The 20,520-nt window shown below is 42.4% G+C and overlaps 1 protein-coding gene across 1 annotated transcript in view; it reads left to right on the top strand.

The window, feature by feature from the left end:
• Positions 1 to 995: 995 nt before the first annotated feature.
• LOC311504263 (zinc finger protein 385C-like) overlaps positions 996 to 20,520 on the top strand; it is a gene marked incomplete at both ends in the record, with an annotated part of 55,452 nt that continues 35,927 nt past the window's right edge. The window contains one exon of the mRNA XM_084567282.1: positions 996 to 1,434. Within this exon, the coding sequence (XP_084423408.1) occupies positions 996 to 1,434 (439 nt within the window). The remainder of the gene's footprint in view (positions 1,435 to 20,520) is intronic.

The raw sequence follows: 20,520 nt of genomic DNA, 5'->3' as shown, positions 1-20,520 counted from the left end.
AAATATATCGCTTCAGCTCTTATAGTGTAAGACTTTTCAGTTTCGGTTCAGTACATTTTTTTTGTGATCAATATCATAATCATTGCTCGCATAATGGTAAAGTAGATTTTCTAAAGCGGTTTTGTCCCTTTGTCTGCTTCAAACTTTCATGTCAATACATTCTCTATTGTGATGAACAAAAAGAACAGAGCATGATGAAAACCCCGCCAGGAAACACGTCCTGCCGCCTTTCTAGCAGTCTGCTCCTGCCTTTTTTTTGGAAAAATTGTTCAGTGTTTTAAACATTTTTATTCCAGTCAGCATCTTCCCCAGCGGTAGCTCCTGCTCTGGCCCCACTGCCAGACTTTTCATTCACGTAATTGTGGCGATGGCTTCGGCTTTGAAGTCCATATTGCTCTTTCGGAGGGTGAAAGAATTCCAGCGAACACATTTCCATTCCACTTTCATCTCGTCGAGCTGAATTTTTTCGACAGCTAACATTTTTGTAAAATGACGGTTTGGGTGAAGGCGTGGGCAGGGTGGGTGTGGGGTTGGGGGGGCTTAATTGATGCCATTATCATATGAACAGAACCAAAACAAAGAATTCACTTAGACTTTGTGTGACATTTCCACATGCACAGCGGAGCTCGCGTTTGGCTTGATTTATGCTGTCAGTCTGCCATAATCGCTCAGCCATTACAGGTATTAAGGCTGCGTGCTCGCACAAAGAGACATGTCTCTGTGTACCCCGGGAATCGGCTTTTATTATCTCGCGGATAGAGAGCTGCTGGAACGAGATGCTTATCTACAGGCTGCTGATAAGTATCTTGTTTCTAGCCGTTTAATGGGACGTCAGAGATATTTTAACACGTGCACAGGGGACATATTGGCACATTTGTACAAGCTGACACTCAGGTTAAAGAGTGCAGATAAATCCGGCTGGAAAGCATCCGTTGCATGCCCGTAAAATGTCTCTGTTACAGTTAAAATATTACAATGACAGAGCAGTTTGACTAATGAAAAAGAGCAGCACTTCTCTAAAGGAAGTCATGCTGCTCTGTTGCCCCCCTGTGGAGGATTGGGCAACATGCATACCAAACATTTTCTCACTTTACTGCACTCTGTGGATTTTCAACACTTTATCTCTTTTTATTTTTATTTTTTTTCTTTCAGATATGAAGCGTCCAAAGAGCAGCGACTGGCCGGACAGCAGCCCTCCTCCCAAGAGCCAGGAGGGGCAGGCTGAGGAGGAAGAAGAGGAAGATGAAGAAGAGAGGAGGGTGGGCGTAGGGCTCAGGGCCAAACGGGAGCGGCGGCAGGGCAGCGGCAGCGGCACCGCCACGATGTGCCAGGTGTGCAACATTCAGCTGAACTCCAGCGCCCAGGCACAGATCCACTACAGAGGGAAGACCCATCAGAGGAGGCTGCGCCGGCTGGCGAAGGCCGTCAACGCAGGTAGGATGGCACAGGTTTTACTTTATCATTGTTTATTTCAGTTACACGTTTAAAAGTCCACTCACATTTCCCTTTTCCAAGAGTTGTACCTGCTTTTGTAGAAAGCTTTTTCTTGCAAACATCCTCTGTGCTCATTACAGTATTAAGGTTTTTCTTAAAATTATAGTTGCAAGTCTATGAGGAGCACTTTGCTAAAATTAATCCAGTTTCAATACAAAAGTCCTGCATTTAAATAATATAAAGGCTTAAATGCATTACTGTCGCTCTGCAGGGAGTTAAAGTTTAATATTTATTTAGTTTTGCTGAAAATTTCTGTGTTTGTTGAGTCTCGTGGTGGTAAACTTTAAAAAACAGTGGAGATTTCTTTGTTGTAGCTACTGTTAGTTGGAGCATTTTTAACCGTGATTAAAATCTCTGCAAGAAATCGGTGAAGAATGAACTTTTCTATAAACACGAGTCAATATAAGAGCTTTCGCAGACAACTGCCGCTTTAAAACGCGACAGTTAAGGCAAATTAAGACGTCAGACAGTCAGAAAGAGGCCAAGCGGTCCCCCCGCACTAATGGACCGTCCCTCTGCAGACATTTTGACGTGCCGCATCAAAGGCTCAGGTGTGAATAATGAAATTAATGATGGCTCCATAACATTTTAATGTCCCGGGAACGCTGGGCCAGTGAGACATCATGGAGAAAAAATAAAAACACAGCGCTGGAAGTGGAGCTCCTGCATGGGACTGATGAGATTGTGGTTACGATGGTTTAGCATGCTAACAACCTGGAAACTTAACGTGGGAGATGCGAATACAGATTTTCCTCGGGCATGTTATAAAATTACAAATAAATCTTTACGTGATTACACTCGCACGCCTCGACTCGTGACCTCAGACTAGTCCCTAAATTTCCAGTTACGAGGTACGACACCATCTGTGGGCGGCGAGAGCCGGTGTTTGTTTTATAATACCCTGAGGTTCACGAGCTTCATCCTGTGATGGCTTTAAATGTGCTGCTGTAATGAAAGGCCTATCGCTGCCGGTGCATCTGCAAAATTGCTGCAAACATGTTGCCCCTTTTTCCCAATACTGACAAAATCTCATAACTTATATATGTGGTCTGCTAGGACTAGAAAATAACCACGGTTTAATCACCAAAAAACACAACATTATGAACTGTGACGAATTGATATTTATCGCCGGGCTGCTGAATTCTCGGCGGTTCTCTTATTTTGTCATCGGCCGTGTTTTGATGAATTCTTCCCACGTAGAGAGTTTGTTTACACGCGTTAGAAACATGCGCTGCTCAGACTCTTGGGTCCTTCGCTCAATATCTACTAACACATGAGTGAGTATTATGCAGCTTTCATGCTGACGTGGAGTGCTGTGCTGCAGAAACAGAAGATTTTCAACTAAATATCATCCAAAAAAAATGTAAAAAACATAACATCTGGAGCCACCACGGCCTTTTTATATTGTTTCTCCTTGGCACTCACTCAGATAGAAGCTTTCCGGTAGCGGACATGGAAAGGTTACCATATCTCTATCTCAATCATTGTAAATGTTCACATCTGCAAACCATATGGAGGCGTTATGCTCTCAGCATATATTTTCTGTTCCACCAGAGCCCCTTCGCCATTTCCAGTGTTTTTCTGCACACCTGTTTCGACGAAAGAGGCCATTAATCACCTTCACTCAACACCACCTGTGTCACTCCGCCGAGCTGACCAGCTTGATCAATCAACGGTCTGAAAAAAATAAATAAAAAAGAGGGCCTCTAATGAACGACTGGCCAATAAAATGCCAACGTCATAACGTTGATTTATGAGTCCGTCTCTCACTGTGGGCTTACCGCACATACTTAGCTGTTCCAGTCTAACACGCCACGCTAAATCAAATTTATTCCACATCCATTGTTTAAATTTTCCTCCTTATTTTGGCATCATCATAATGTTATTGACTTTTTCTGTGCCGGATAATAGCCTTTGCAGATCATCATTCTTACTTAGAGAGTGTGAGACGGGTGCGTTTTTGGACTTTATTGATCGACCTTTTTTTGATTTTTCCAGTATCTAGAAACCACCGTAGATTCCCGACTCTCAGAAATCGTCACACTTTAGCGTGAGCTCCATCTAACTAATATGGAAATCAGGGTTAATGGCTGACAGTCCGAGTTCTGGTGTGGAAGCAGACACTCCCTCTGTTGCAGGTGAAAACAAGAGGAGTCTTCCCAGGCAACAGAGAGCGAAGCGTATTAAAAATCAATTTTTCATTTGAAATTTACTTTACACTGATCAGGCATAACATTATGACTGCCTTTCTAATATTTTGTAGGTCTCCAAAACAGTTATGGCTCATCAGAGAATGGACATGGGCCTTCTGAGGGTGTCCTGTGGTGTCTGGCAACAGGATGTTGTTAGTGGATCATCCCACAGATACTTGATCAGTTTGAGATCTAGTGAATTTGGAGGCCACATGCTCAAGGACACTGTGGCATGTGGCACATTTGGGGATTGAACTGCTAACCCTCTGGTTCGTGGACAACCTGCTCTACCTTCTACCAAAAGCAAGCTTAGTTAAGGTTCCACCGAGATTTGAACTCGGATCGCTGGATTCAGAGTCCAGAGTGCTAACCATTACACCATGAAACCACAGTGGTTGTCTTTGGGTTCTATGGGTTGAGCGGAGGGGCCTCTGTGGATCATCCCACAGATACTTGATCAGTTTGGGATCTAGTGAATTTGGAGGCCAGGTCAACACCTTTTTTTGTGTGTGTGTCTGTTTTTTTGTGTCTGTGTCAGGCTGCATCCTGCTGGGGATGGCTGCTGCCATCAAGGAGTGTCATTGCTATGGGGTGGGGGTGCCTGGTCTGGTCTAGGTGGGTGCTACATATCTAAGTAACATCCACACCAATGAATGCCAGGTCCAGGGTAAAAAGGTTTGCATGTTAATTTATGACCCACAATACCAGTGATGATTTGTGATTGAGATACAGGATGTACTGCAGTCTACAAATGACTTTACCATTCAGACTATCTGAAGTACTTGGCAGTGGCTTCGTCTGTGATGACAAACTTGAAATAATTTATTTCTTACACAACTGAAGATGTGACTACACACCGACAAACAGTTGTTATACTTCCGACCGCTCTTCTTCGACTAAACACATCTATAATCACTTGGCATAAAGCTCAACGTTAACCTTCACTCGTTATTTGTGCGTTTTAGCGTGTTTCTAGATTTATACTTTAAGAGTGAAGTGATGTGTCGGATATTTCTTTGGTTTACAACAGAGACTTTTATTAAGGAAGGTAATTTTAATAGGATCTATGTGACAGTAGGGATAGACCAAGTGTAAATGTCAAGAGGAGTGATGATGTGGCTTATTGAGAACATGTACCGTCATTAATAATTCACTTGTGCTTTTCCCGTTAAAAGTTAGCAGTCTGTTTTAAAAATGCTGCTTTTGAGTTTAAGGCGAATGCTAGAAAGTGGAAATGGTCAATACATCAAAAAACATCATTGCTTACTGTGCGTCAATGCATATTTTATGACCTGCACCCGATCTGCTGGAGGCCACAGTGTCAGAACCATCTTCATCCACCAGTTAATAGTTAAGATCCACTCATGAGCTGCTTGTGTCAGTCCCCCAGGACGAAGGGCCTCTTGTTTCCCCCCACACCGAGCTCACAGAGATTTCACACCTGCCATGTCTGAACCAGTTACATGAACCCCATGGCGTTTGACCCCGTTTGTTTGGAAACTGACAATACCAGAATCAAACTGAGCAGCACAGCAAACGATTGCCAGGATAAAAGTATCTATGTATTTATCTGGAGCAAGAAATGCAACTTGACAACAGACAGGAAAAACTCCTGTAAATTGTCTTTTTGAAAATGCACCTGCCAGACTCCTCTTCCTTTTTGCAAATATTTTATATTGGTCTATAAAAGGTCACTTAATAATTAAAAGTGTATTGTACAGTTTCTTCAAGACATTTCATCCAAGTAGCTTCTTCAGTTATAAAAGACCGATGTGGAGTTGGGATTTAAATAAGAACATCTGTAGGTGTTACCCAACAGAAACTCACATGATAGAAGAGGATGCACGAGTTCAGATTTTTTAAAGTCAACTGTTACGTGATGAAAGTCAAATTGACACCAACTAGTCTCTGATGACGTCACTAATATAAAACACAGTAGAAAGTAATGAAATCTATATTCTTGACCTGAATACATATGCTGAGAACAGACAGCTCATGTGCTACATACTGTGAGCTGCAGATATGTATAGCCTGTATAAAAACATGCAGCACCTCAGCACCATCAATAGCATTTAATAGTACTCCACAGGATGTTGTTAGATGGGATAGTGTAGCAGCTAAAGGTCTAATAACTTTATCAAATAGTTGATGTGCAGCCTCCTTCTCTCTGTTACCACAGGACGTTTGGTGAAGTTGTTAACTGACTGCTAGCGTTAGCATTAGCCTTTTCAGATGCATTGCGGTAGTACTTTAGCTGTATTTCATGATTGACATGTCACGGTAGTATGGGCTTCATCTTTAGTTGAGGTATTTTCACACACTTGATGAACCGCTGCTAGTTTGCTGCAACGACCCACTGGGCTCCTCACCTGTCTTCTAGAAGGCGGCCATGTTGTTATTGTCACGTGATGCTTAAAGCGTCATGGCACAGCCGTGAAGTCGACAAACCGACTAGTCTGTACAAACCTTACTAAGTACTAGTCATAAGGATTTTCCAATTTGACATTGATGTCTTCTTTTACTCTCCTCTCAATTTCCATATCTAACATATCAGGAAGCCACCACAGACCTAGCATTTAGGTTCCTAAACACAAATCCATATTAATACTCTCTACCACACGCTCTCCTCTGGTCGCCGTTCTCCTTGTTGCTTATTTTGCAGTTCAGAGGAGAAACGGAGGACGAGCCAAGTCAATTAAGGTGACCGTTCGCATAATTCAGTCTGTGCTGCAGTGGAAGTGGCCTAATAATACCCATTCCCTCCCCACAGTGGACTAGCTTTCCCCTTTATTTAGCTTCATGAAGCGATTGCTCAAATGAAAAGAGATTTTAATAGGGATGTTCTCACTGGGGGCCTTTGGAAAAAGGGAACGGAGCAAAGCACTTTCCACTTCCTTCGCTTCGCACTCAGCTAAGGTTATGGCTTTCAGATATTGGGTATATTATGTGTGAGGCAGTGTAGAAGTACAAGACGTATGAAAACTGATAAGATATGAAACTATTCATGCAGTTTCACATGTTGGACTCTTAACAGATTTAGCAGCCGGACAGTTTTAAAAGTCATCACATCAGTTGTGACGTTTTCCCTTCACTGAATGTTGCCAGATTAACATGAACAGAGACACTTATTGTTTTTATCTCAGTTTGTCATGCACAGAATATGTGTGAAGGAACTAATATTAAGCTGTGGAGGATTGATCTTCTTCTGTAAGATTAGTCTCTATAAATATTTTCCCTCTGGCGGTGCAAAAGACATTTGCAGTGTCTTCCCATATTTGAATCAAAGACTATATAACCAGGAAAAAGCTTTACATACAGAGTGTAATCTTTGAGTGTGCTCATGCACTGCTGTTTATATTCAGTTAAATTCAATTTTGTTTATATAGTGTCAGTAACAATACAAATTTTCTCAAGATGCTTTACAAAATCCAGCCTCAAACCGCCAGAGCGAGCACAAAGGCGACAGTGGCAAGGACAAACTCCCTTTTAACAGGAAGAAGCCTTGAGCAGAACCTTAAGCACATTCATCTGATCGTGATACAAATACAAGGTATAGCTGGTGAATATAAATAAAGCTGTTGGGGGGGGGGGGGGGGGGGTTACTGTATGTTACCTTTAAAGACGGAGTGAGTCATTTCCTCAGATTGCATATGCAAAAGCATTATTTTAGCCTTTTGTGGGAACATACAAGGAATTTGTTATCTACATTTAGCCCATCCTTGACCTGGATGACTGAGAATCATCCACCACACCATTAAACCACATGGAAATATCCTATTAGGCTTAGAAAGTGATATGCATTGGTGCATATGTACACATATCCACCCATTCGTTGGACTTTTACCCTTCAAACATCTTTCATTGACGTGACCTACAACATTTCCGTTTACCTATTCAAAGGGAAAATGAAGCGTTTTTGTGTATCTGGAGGAAAACATTCCTTTACAAATGGAAAATCTCTAATTCCACTGCAGATTGACTTGGTTTAATGCTTTTCAGAGGGCTGAACATCCGTAGGTGTTACCCAACAGAAACTCACATGATTAGTGTCTGTTAACGACCAGAAGAAGAGGTTGTGCTAGTCGACTGTTATGTGATGAACGTCGACGCCGACTAGTCTCTGATGACATCACATAAATAAAAACACAATAGAATCTATCCATATAGTGGGAGTGACTGGGGCACCAAGACGCAGCCTCTAAATAACGAATTATCTGCCATGAAAGTTGTTCATTTCGCCAATATTTTGTTATGATACGCTAGTGCTATTCCCCGTTGAGTCCACAACCTCAGAATCGGAAAAATATTCAGCCATGTTGCCAAAAATTAGCAGTAGAAAATTACAGGTAAACAAGCCGACCGTCGCGGGTGCACGTGGCGCCCAGAGATGACATCCAGGTCAGAAAACAAACCGGGTTCTGTAGGTCAACCTACAGACCCCGGATGATGATAACAGGTAACTCCGGACTCAAAGGGGAATAGCACTAGCGTATCATAACAAAATATTGGTGAAATGAACGAGTTTCACGGCAGATAATGTGTTATTTAGAGGCTGCGTTTCGGTGCCCCAGTCACTCCCACTATATGGGTATACGCAGATCTAAATATCTCCTGACCGAGTGCAAATGACACAAAAGTTATATAGGTGAGTAAACGATCGTATTTTATGCCAGAAATAAGGTCCAGGTTGTAAAAAAACAGTAGTTCCCCTTTAAGTACACATATCCACCCATTGCCATGGATTTCCAGACTTCTTTGATCGGATTTTTAACCTGCAAACATTTCCAACCTGAAAAAAAAACTGTCTTTCATTGAGGTGACCTACAACATTTCCTGCAGCTTTATAACCCACTCAAAGGGAAAATTAGGCGTTTTTGTCTTTCTGGAGCAAAACCTTCCTTTACTAATGGAAAATCTCTAATTTCCCAAAGTAGAGCTCCACCGCAGATTGACTTGAGGCTTAATGCTTTTCAGAGGGCTGAATCATTCAGCTTCGTGTATGTAGCTACACGGTGTGAAAAAAATCTGCTGAAACATGCTATGGGAGCCGTGAAATAGGACAATTGGCTGCTTGACCCCATTTCATACGACAGAGGCTGCTGAGCAAAAGCAGCCATTTTTATTTTTTATTATTTTTTTTGCGGATGTCACTTGATCTGTCACCTACTATTCATTCGGTGGTTCAGTCTGAAGGCCTTCAGGAAGGAGTGCTACCAGGAGACGGAGTTGCACAGAAAGAAAAAAGGGCTTGTGCACCAGTTTCAAAGTTCTTGGCAGATACAGCAATAATAAATAAATAAATTTAGCCCTCGGGGACTGATAGTGTTAAAGGAGACACCTGTTTTTACAGTATTCCCAGAGGTTTGTGATCTAACCAGGTCAGGGGATGACTCTGAAAGTACCCAGGGAGCTGTATCTGAATTTTAGAGTCAAATAAAGAATTGTTTTGTGTTTGTGAAAATATGAGTCACTATTCTACATGTGAAACAGAGTCACATCATCATGGGCTGAAGAGTCGGTGAATATATTTGAATAAAGGACACGAGGAGGGCTGGAGGGTTTGTTGTGACTATGTGTGCCTCTGCTTATTTAGGAAGTCTCCCTGTCCTTCCCCCAAATCGATAAAAACATTAGGATTAGGAACAGTCCATAAATAGAGGTATGCGCTGCCAGTGTTCAGTAGGTCCGTGTCGAGATGAAAACATGATGTGCGTAGCTGACATACGACCCTTCTGCTCGAGGCCCTCTCCCTGCACTTTCATTTGAATGCGGCGGCCTGAAATCAAGTGTAAAACTGTCAGGATTTGTCAGTGTTGTGCTTCCACGCCACATTTATTCAAGTGGACAAGGAGCCGGGAAGGAGCACACAGGGCAGACTCAAGCTGTGTGAGTGTGTGTGTGAGTGTGTGTGTGTGTGTGTGTGTGTGTGTGTGTTGACAACATGACATTTGAGGCCAGGGATTCGGGGTAGAGACTGTGAGAATAATTGTGTTTATTTGAAGTGATTATAGCGACTGTCGAATGAATAACAATGCACTGAAGGCTTCGCCCTCACCGGCAGCATATACACGCTTCTCTGTGTTGCCTCTGCAAATATCAAAACTCTACGTGCTTCTGGAGTGAATCAGGGCTTGCAGATGCACTAAACCTCCTCCTCTTCAGCAGCTAAAAGCAAACAGTGGCCCTTCTTAAGGTTAATAGATACTTTGTAAAGAGGGATTAATACGTGAAAACAGTGAAAATTATATTATTAGAGCGCTGAGCTCCGGTTGCAATATCCTGGATATATACACCGATCAGCCACAACATTAAAACCACTGACAGGAGAAGTGAATAACATTAAAACCATCTTGTGACGATACAGGGAAACGTTTGGACCTGGCATTCATCGGTGTGGATGTTACTTAGACATGTAGCACAGCACCTAGACCAGACCAGACACCCCCACCCCATAGCAATGACACTCCTTGATGGCAGCAGCCATCCCCAGCAGGATGCAGCCTGACACAGACACACACACACACAAAAACGTTGTAGGAGCAACTAAAAAAAACATAAAGAACAGCACAAGGTGTTGACCTGGCCTCCAAATTCACTAGATCCCAAACTGATCAAGTATCTGTGGGATGATCCACAGAGGCCCCTCTCCTCAAAGGCCCCCCCACTAACAGCATTTAGTTGCCAGACACCACAGGACACCCTCAGAAGGCCCATGTCCATTCTCTGATGAGTCTTTTGGAGGCACAAGGGAGACCTGCACAATATTAGATAGGTGGTCATAATGTTATGCCAGATCAGATACAGCAAAATGTGGCTTTTTTATAAAATTTCAATATTTCTCTTCGAATTGTGGTGGTAAGCCTGTTTGTACCTTTAAACAACAAGGCACTTCAAAGTACTTTTCATGAGACATTACAGACATTAAGGAAAGAAACAAGTCATAAAAAAAAGACGTATAAAATATGAGATAAAAATAAGCTCAAGCTGAATAAACTGGATAAAGAATATGACCATATTCTGGCCATTCAATACAATTATTTAACCGTGCGTTGGCTCATTTCCCAAGACAGTTGCCGGGGTTAGAACACCAAGTTATAAAGTGCTGCATTCAGCTTTAAAATAGCAAGTAAGAGTCGCAGTGAAGCATGACAGGGCAGCACAGAATTCTGCCTTTCCTCCGCGGCGCGTCAATAGTGTAATCATCTGAAGATTAGTCGGGAAAATTAGCGAGCTATTCTCTGAACAATAATCTCTCCCACCTGCTCGTTAAAATAAACACTTGATCTCAAATAGTTTAAATCAGCACCGAGTGGGGGAAAATAAGCTGCACTGAAAATATGCCAAGTGTGCAGCATCTAGACTTTTGTTAACTCGTTTTAAAGACGATTAGGGTCTTTTCACGATGTGTCAGAAATATGCAAATTAATTATGCCTCTGCATATTTAGAGTGAAATACTTTTCTTACTCTTGTCTTGCACAGGATGCTGTTCATTCCACCGTAAATTGCAGAAATGGATCCTTGACTCAATCAGGTTCCCTTTGTGCCTTTTAGATCATTAAACGTACCTGGGGTTGATTATTCTAAAAAGTAGCTTAAATGAAAATGGGGGTGGGACAAAATATACCACAGATCATCTTAAAGGGTTTTTTAAAGGACAACAACAATGTGTCCCCAATTCCTCCCACTGCCAAAGGTGGAGACTTCTGGGTGGTGTCATTTTGTGAGCTGTACGTCTGCTAGACTCAATCTCAATCATACCCCCATGAACTTCTGCAACAGTCCTTCATCTCATAGGTCGGTTTGTACAGTTTACTACAGAGCAACTCATTGTGTTAAAGTTAGGGATGTCATGATCAGGTTTTATTTAGCCCCCCAATCTGATACCGATCATTCATCCATCTTCTGTAACCGCTTGTTCCTGTGAAGGGTCGCAGGGGGGCTGGAGCCTTGAATCTTGAATCTTGAATCTGTCATTGGGCAAGAGGTGGGGTACACCCTGGACAGGTCTCCAGTCTATCACAGGGCTAACACAGAGAGACAGACAACCATTCACACTCACACCTACGGCCAATTTAGAGTCACCAATGAACCTGGACATGCAAACTCCACACAGAAAGGAACCAGTCGGCCTATGGATTAGAACCCAGAACCTTCTTGCCACCACGCCACTGTGCCGCCCCCCAATCCAATCTTAAATAAATAAATTTCCTTTCCTGGAGATTCATAAAGGCTTTATATATCTTCCATATTCTCCTAGACCACGTGTGCACCGTGTGACTGGATTAAGTCCAATAATAGGGCTGTTAAAGTTAATGTAAGGAGGAGAGGGTACTTTGTTCTCTACACTAGAAATGTTCTGGTCCAACTCTTTAACCTTCTCTTTAATATTTTTTTGCCTCGATGCTGTCTCCAGGAAACTTTTCTCTTAAACGCAGTGCTTATAGTTTGTTGTTGCTGTGTCGGTGCAGCCTTTGCCCGAGTGGACTCGACGTTTTTGTTTTGTTTTGGTGTTGAATCAAGTTGGTAGCATTTAACGACCGTCTCCTACTATCACCTCGCCAAACATCCACATCGCGTAATTTATAAATTTCTGTCTGACCGACTTCCAGAGTAAAGTAATTCCACGCAGCAGACATGTTCAGTCTCTTCTTCTTAGATTTTTTGCAGCTTTGACGCTAGCCGACCACCGTTTAAAACAGAAGAGGAAGAATTCGTTTTGACGCTACAGGAACGTGGTTTTGGTTTATGGCAGGCCTAAAATAAATAGCTACAAAAGAAGCCCAATCCTATCCGATCGATCCGCTGTCAATCACAGCTGCCATCGTAATGCCACTTCCTGTTTTTATAGCATCAAATAACTACTTGAACATGTAACAGCGTGATAAGAGCTGAGAGCTGAAAGACAGAAACCAGCATTGGGGAAAACGTATTCGACGTGCGCTTTAATGTTTGAATTTGGCCTACGTTTAACATGGAAGCCAGCCACCAGGGGGTGATCAACATTATTGGCTTCACTTCTGAGGAGCTGCGACGTCGTTCTTTTATATACAGTCTATGGTTTTGCTGCTGTATTCTAATTTTGTAGCATATCATGAATAACTGTATAACTTGTTTACTTAAAATGTTTTGCAATCGGTAAGTGTTGTGCCGCAGAAATTTCTGGCTGTGTCACTTGTGGTTCTGCTTCCTGTTACGTCCCATAAGCAGATACTGCTGTGTGCAAAAAAATTTAAATAATTAAACAAATAGGTTGAAAAGATGCAAAATACACACAGAGCAATTTATTTAAATCCTACTAAAGCTTATTGAACTCCGTTGTTTGATAATGATAATATCACAGTTTGCGCTGCATGAGCGAGTTGCATATTTATATTACTCACTCAACCTGGAGTCTAATTAATTGATCCTAATCAAACAGGACCTAACAGGACTACGGGAAAACAGTATGAAACGCATTAATATCTGCCCCCTCAGCGTGGAAACGCTGCAGAGTTTTGTTAACAAGAGTTCACCTGTTAAGCTGAGATCACGTCTATGTAGTACGTCTGCGTTTTAATCAGAACAGAAGCATAAATGATGCCTGTTGCTGCTGTCGAGTAACGCCAGGAAGGAAATTAGATTTGAGCGTGCAGGTGTGAACCCTGAATAGAAAATGCAGCTGGAAAAGAAGAAGAAGAAGAAGAAGGAGAAGTGGGATGTTCATGTTGTTAACAGCCAGTCCTTTGCCAGCTTTCTCTCTCTCCTCTCCTTCCCTCTCCTCTCCCTTACATACTCACGCACACAGAAGAATAAACACTTGCTCTTCAGTCGCTCTCAGCCTCTTTTCTTCCTCCGCTTCCTTTCAATCCGCCTCTCTCTCTCTCGTTCTCTCTTTCTCTCTCTCCCGTTCATCTAACAAAAGGGCAACGCGATCAGCAGAGCATGACACTTTTAATTGAAGCACACACGTGTGCCGTTCTTTCGCTGCGGCACTTTGGATCGTAGCCAGGACGTAGTGTCGCCGACCGAGGCGAGGACTGCCATTTCACCTCCAGATAAACAGCGGAGAAGCGGAGGAAGGAGGTTTATCCGTGAGTTTTTGTTCAACTTCTGCGATGGCAGGAGAAGCTTGAGTCGAACAGAAGAAAGTGGCAAGAAAGAGGAATCCAAAAACACGTGGAGATGCTGTTAGGTAAGACTTTAACAGGAGGTGTATCTCATTTGTGGGAATGCAAACAGCTTCAAAAGTAGCTGAGGTTTTATCTTTTTTTTTTTTGTGGCTCCATCTGTTTAAATGTATTTGAGCGGCTTCCCTGTCGACGTGTGTTCCACAACAGCGACTTCACATCACCGCTCAAGGGCAGACTCCGGTCTCCTTCCCTGCCATCTGCCCTCATTCAGTTCCTCTGCATCCAAAATGAGTCCCCGGCCTGTTTGTTTTCCTAATTGACCCCCTTTTTTTTGACGAAGCCAAGTGTGCTGGAGTTCAGACCGAAGCGACGCCGCCTTTCCCAGATGTGTCAAGTCATTTTTAAAAAGCCACACAAGAACAGCGCTGATATCACTGTGCAGATTGCTGGCAATTATGTCTCTGCCTCCCCGGGGAAATATGCCCAGATTAGCTCGCATAATTGGAGCCTGTTAAAGATAAAGGCAGTGTGGGGACTTTAAGTCGTTTGTGTTTATGTTTCCTTTTTAGCTAAGGGAGGAGAAAGCTGATTACATTTCTTTTTTCTTTTTTCTTTATTTAGAACCAGTTCAGATGTGCCGAGATAAAGTCTTTTAATTTTACCCGCTTACCTTCGATCGATTAAGGCGACTAAAAGGAAATAAATCTCCCAACGGTAACATTTAAAATTAAAAATATATGCCGTAAATGTTTCTGCTTTTCTCTCTTGAATACTTTTCATTTGCTTGAGTCAGTTTTCACTATTTTTTGATCCATAATGGATAAAAGCGTCGTCAAATCTGCTGATAAAGTGCAAACTAATTAGAAATTACTCTGCTGTAGAAGATAGCAGTTTAATATAAAAAATGTTTTATATATCTTTATGTAAAGATGAGAAATAAATGTATTTTGTGACACTTCAGTAGCTTATAGATGGAAATACCGAGGAGCATGTATGTGGCGGCTTTGGGTGCTTTCTTCTTTCTAAATGGCAGATTAGGGAGATCAAAGCGGAGCAGCTGGAGAGGAGATAACTGTGGAGTTATGCCTGGTGGCCACGCTGCATCTGTCCCCACCCATCGTTCATGAGCTCCGTTTATTTTTTTATTTTCCTGAGGTTGCAGTGGCGCCTTCGTCTTCGCTCAGTGCAACGCGCAAGAGATGCGGCATTGATTTTTATTTTCTTTGACATCTTTCTCTTTGTCTTCTGTTTGAAAAAAAAAAAAGCAGACAAAACAACGTGTAGAACAGTAGAAACTGGAGTTAAAAAAAGCACGGTTGACATTCTTCTGCTAGCACTGTACCTTGATATGCAGGTAAGACTTCTATAGGGGGGAGATTGATAAGATCGTGGGCTAAAGTAGAAGGAGATGCAGCTTGTTCTGTGCATGCTTGAACAGTTGAACAGAGATTCGTACCTTGATGAAGTGTGCTGCTGAATTCAAGAATGAGCTCTATTGTCGCCATTTTGAAAGCTATAACGATAATATCATTACTGCTCTGGAGGTCCAAGAAGATGCCAACTTCTACAAAGAACGGATCTCTACGATAAACAACCACTGGACTCATAGGTGGTTTTGGCTTCTACATAAATTTGATGCTGTAGGCCAGAGCCGGCCCAAGCCTAAGCAAAATTTGATTTTGGGGCCCACTATTTCTGCCAATAATATCGATTGTTGATCATTCACACACCTACTACAGTATAAACTTATTACGCCTGACATGTCTTTACACATTTAAGGGGGTGGCCTAGGTAATAACATAAATAATACCAATGCAACAATACAAGTAACACCAATGAATGACTGATGAATGATGTTCAGGGTGCCACATATGGTTTTTAATCTCACATTCAGCTTCAACAGCAGCCTGTGGTTGATTTTCACAACATAAAAAAACTGCAACAGCAATGTGCAAAATGCAATGCGCATTGCACAGCAGGAGGTACACATTACCGGTATAGCGGAGCTTTGACATAGAACGGCAGTAAGAATCACTAGGCCTACATCAGCAGCAACACTAAATTTTTTTTTAGAGACGGGTTCCTATTACATTGGGCCAGACTAACGTGCAGCCAGAAATCAAATTTCGGGCGGAAACGTAGGATGGTGACGACCAGGCTAACTAACATGCAAAAAATAAAAAATAAAAATATTTTTTTGTTGATTGCTCTTTGGGGCCCCCTACTGGCCGCGGGCCCTAAGCAGGTGCTTAGTTCGCTTATGCCTTGGGCCAGCTCTGCTGTAGGCGACAGCCCAGATTGTACGTGGCCCCTAGTGTCGTAGCCTGACGTGCACCTCCCCAGAACTGTAACTACGCACCGAGGCGATGCAGACCACAAGAGCTGTGACTGGTCCGCTTGGTAGAAGCGTGTTTCCGCTTTAGTATTTCTGTCTGATTCTCCGTCTCCACAGCTTTGAAATTGATTGTTTTGGATCAGTAAAGATGGAATGATGGAAGGAAAGGTTAACTAACGAGGTTCGGAGATACAAACATTTGTATGACTCGTCTTTGACCCAAATTCCGCAAAAGTTTCAAACGCCATTGTTGAAAATGAAGCAGGGAGTGGAAACAAAAATTAACCCGACTGGCAAAAAAGACACAGCGCCGACTAGTGTTTGGGTGGAGTTGTTACAGAGTGAACCAGACTGACAAGCGCACAAGTGTAGGTTACGGCGTCTTTGTCCCGCAGTACCATAAATGAGCCTTACGTGTGTAAATGCAGGAGGGGATAACACAAAAAAAAAAATACATGTGCTTGATTTTCTAAAGTTGAGTCCTTCTACCTTAGCCTACAACTTATCGATGACCCCTCGTTACGTACATAACACCAGTACTATAATGCATAAGGCAGCGTCAGTGTTGCTTATTACTGTAAGACCCTAAACCGTATGCTGCAGAGACAAGCTGGGAATTAGGATGTGATGCTGCACTTGTCGCTCATAGATCCCTACAACACAAAAACAAGCCAGGTCGATCATGCAACAAAACAAAGGGATTCAGTAAACCTTTGAAGAACTAAAGACGTAGACTAACAAATACAAGCTGAAATGAGAAAAATTTAAAAACATCACACGTCACAACACATCACATGTGTTTAATTTATCCTCTGGTTTATGCCAGATACAGTTGAGTCTCCCTTTATCTTATAGGCATCAGTTTATACTCATCCAAAGAGGGTTAAATATGTTTGTTAGCAGAGAAGTTACAAGTGTAGAACAGGTATTATTTGCATGTTCCTGCATATACTTGCTAAGTTAGTTGTGTGTGTATATTATGCACAATAAAATAAACGTTCAGTGGGACAAACACAAACAAGAACTGTCCTCACGGCTGCCTAAGTAGCTCCTTTTTACCCGGTAGCATTTACGAGGGCGAAGCAACAACACATTAAAGCGACTCGGGTGTGATTTTATTGCCGATCATATTAGCTATGAGACATTAATCTGTAGTCTGTGGGGGTGGCGAGATTTAAAGAAGTCCTCGTTTCCTTTTTATGTTACGGAAAAGTTTATCAATATGTCTGAGGAGGCAGAAGTTCATGAATCTGTTTAGACGGGATCATTAATTTTACAGCTGGGGCGCACATTCTGCATCCAGCAGCGTTAATGACTCATTATTCTAATCGAAGGGTAATGACTATGGAGCGGTATGGTTTTAATTGCAATAGTGATGGTGCAGATTATCTTGGAGAACAAATTTAATTAGTCTACTCTGAACTGACTGGGTACTTTGTGTCAGTGAGAGCATTTTCATTTATTTGTGCCACAATGGGACTTGATATATGCTTTGTGACAAGGAGATAGGCAAACATAAATACACTGATCAGACACAACATTAAAACCACTGTCAGGAGAGGTAAACTGATTCTGCTGGGAAACTTTTGGACCTGGCATTCATTCATGTGGATGTTACTTAGACTTGTAGCACCCACGCTTTAGGAACAACTCACAAGGCCGGTTAATCATGAGGAATCATGTCACTGAAATCATTATTACTGAAGAGAAACTGTAGTGTTGAGTGAGTCCTCCATTTGCAGAATCGGAAAATATCTCAATATCTCAGGGATACTGCAAGATCAACCCATACATGCCACAACATTAAAACCACTGACAGGAGAAGTGAATAACATTTAAACCATCTTGTGACAATTCAGCGTTCTGTTGGGAAACGTTTTGACCTAGCATTCATTGGTGTGAATGTTACTTAGACATGTAGCACCCACCTAGACCAGACCAGGCACCCCCACCCCATAGCAATGACACTCCTTGATGGCAGCAGCCATCTCCACCAGGACACGCACAAAAACACTTTAGGAACAACTCAAAAAAACATGAAGAACATCACAAGGTGTTGACCTGGCCTCCAAATTCACTAGATCCCAAACTGCTCAAGTTTCTCTGAGATGATCCACAGAGGCCCCTCCCCTCAACCCATAGGACCCTGGACATCACCACTGTGGTTCCATGGTGTAATGGTTAGCACTCTGGACTCTGAATCCAGCGATCCGAGTTCAACTCTCGGTGGGACCTTAATTATAGCAACAATTTTGGGGTAGAAGGTAGAGCAGGTTGTACATGAACCAGAAGGTTAGCAATTTGATCCCCAACTGTGCCACTTGCTGAAGTGTCCTTGAGCATGTGGCACAATTCACTAGATCCCCCACTAACAACGTTTTGTTGCCAGACACCACAGGACACCCTCAGAAGGACCATGTCCATTCTCTGATGAGGCACAAGGGAGACCTACACAATATTAGGAAGGTGGTCATAATGTTATGCCTGATCGGTGTAAATAAGTATAGTAAAAAAATCCAGTGATCCGAGTTCAAATCTCGGTGGGACCTTGATTAAGCTCAATTTTGGGGTAGAAGGTAGAGTCCTTCTACTTTAGCCCACTAACAACATCCTGTTGCCAGACACCACAGGACACCCTCAGAAGGCCCACGTCCATTCTGAACTGTTTTGGAGGCACAAGGACAACCTACACAATATTAGGAGCTTCACAGAACTATTAGCAGCATTCAACATGGCTGCTCTTCATCTACTTTCATGGTTTCAATCCACCAACACAACCTAACCAGTGGCTGCAGATTTAGATGCCACAAGGTTATAAAGTTAGTAGTTTAGTAGTGTTTACACGTTTTATTGTTTTTTGTTTCTTGGTTGTGCATGGAGCATGAACTACCTGCAGGCTTTTCACCATCTGAAAGGACGTGCATGAGCATTTGTATTTGTTCAACAGCCAGTAATTAGCTCTAGTCTCCCGTCCTAAAGCGTGAAAACAGAGCCAAGAAGAAAAGCATTGCCACTAAAATCACTTGAATAACAATGTGCTGCAGGAATATTGTTTAGTTTCTGCCCAGCGAAGCCAACAATTGCCCAGTTTTACAGGAAGTAAAACAACTTTGGTTGCCGTAAGGGTTAAATCTGAGTTGATCTTCACATGCAAACTGAACCCAGGAGTTAAACCGTTCTCATCTTTCATCGTTAAACTACAACATGTCTCTTACACGTAATCCTTTCGTGGCAGGAAAAACGCATTCCTGGAGCTCATTTCAATTTCAGCTTCAACCAGACTCTCTAATTCTCTGCGCGTTATCCAATCATAGGCTGGTGCAGTAAAAGCCACAGATGACTGACGGCCCCAATCAGTAAATTGCGCTGTGTTAACAGTGTGAGTTTGATTAGCTTGACTGGCAGTGACTGTGGGAGCTTCAGACACACAAACTCACAAGAACGTTGCGCTGTTTCCTTTTCACCAAAAAGAGAAAAAAAAAGTTCCCCAAGACCGTGCACCGTGATTTTTACATCCACACACACATTGTGATCATTAACGGAGCCTGTGCATGTAGAAAACTGCAGCTGGCCAGCATATAAGTGTGTGTTTTCAATGACTTCAGCCTTTTTGTGCGTGACCTAGAGCGACATTAGGAAAGCTGAGAAGAGACACTGGTTTTAGGTTGTGGCTCTCTTCACATTTGAGACAGATATGCTTGACGTTACAGATTTATGTGAATTTGTGCATGTGAATGTGTATTAAGCATCTTAACAGTGGTGTAATTGGTATAAAAACATTAGAAAACGGTGAAAAATGAGGAGCAGCACGTTAATTTCCTTCTTTATGTCGTGTTACACTGGAGAAGCTTAGGGTGGCATGCATCCCGCATCAAAGTGAGGGCAAAAATTTTCCAGATGTACCCTGAGAAGGAATCCGCGTGCCAAGACTAACTACTTTAAGCCATTAATGGTTTAGACACATGCCTCGGACTACAGTTTTATTCTGGGTTTGCCAAGAACACATGCAAAGATATCTGGTGACCAGGGATGTGAGAGAGGATGAGGTCAGTGTGTTTCAGATTATATCACCTCCTACGTGGCTCAAGTTAAAATCTGATTTTCTATTGCAGTAATTACCCCTAAATTAAATACGTTGTTTTTATAGTTGGGGCTCACAAACGTGACCTGTCTTATCTGCCCATCGTCCACCCTCACTTACTGCTGACAAGCCGTCCATCACTCATGTAATGGATTTCCAGAAAGGAAGGAAGAAACCATTAAAGTGTCACAAAAAGTGCAGAGCAGCAAAAAAATAAAGAAAAAAAGGTGCAACTTTTGAACCTGACGGGTTTGACAGTAGAAGTAGAGACTTGTATCCTGTTGCACATGTTTTTCTCCAACTTGATT

This window comes from Chelon labrosus (assembly GCF_963514085.1).
Source record: "Chelon labrosus genome assembly, chromosome: 19".
Lineage (NCBI taxonomy): Eukaryota > Metazoa > Chordata > Actinopteri > Mugiliformes > Mugilidae > Chelon > Chelon labrosus.
This window is presented reverse-complemented; position numbering and strand designations above follow the sequence as displayed.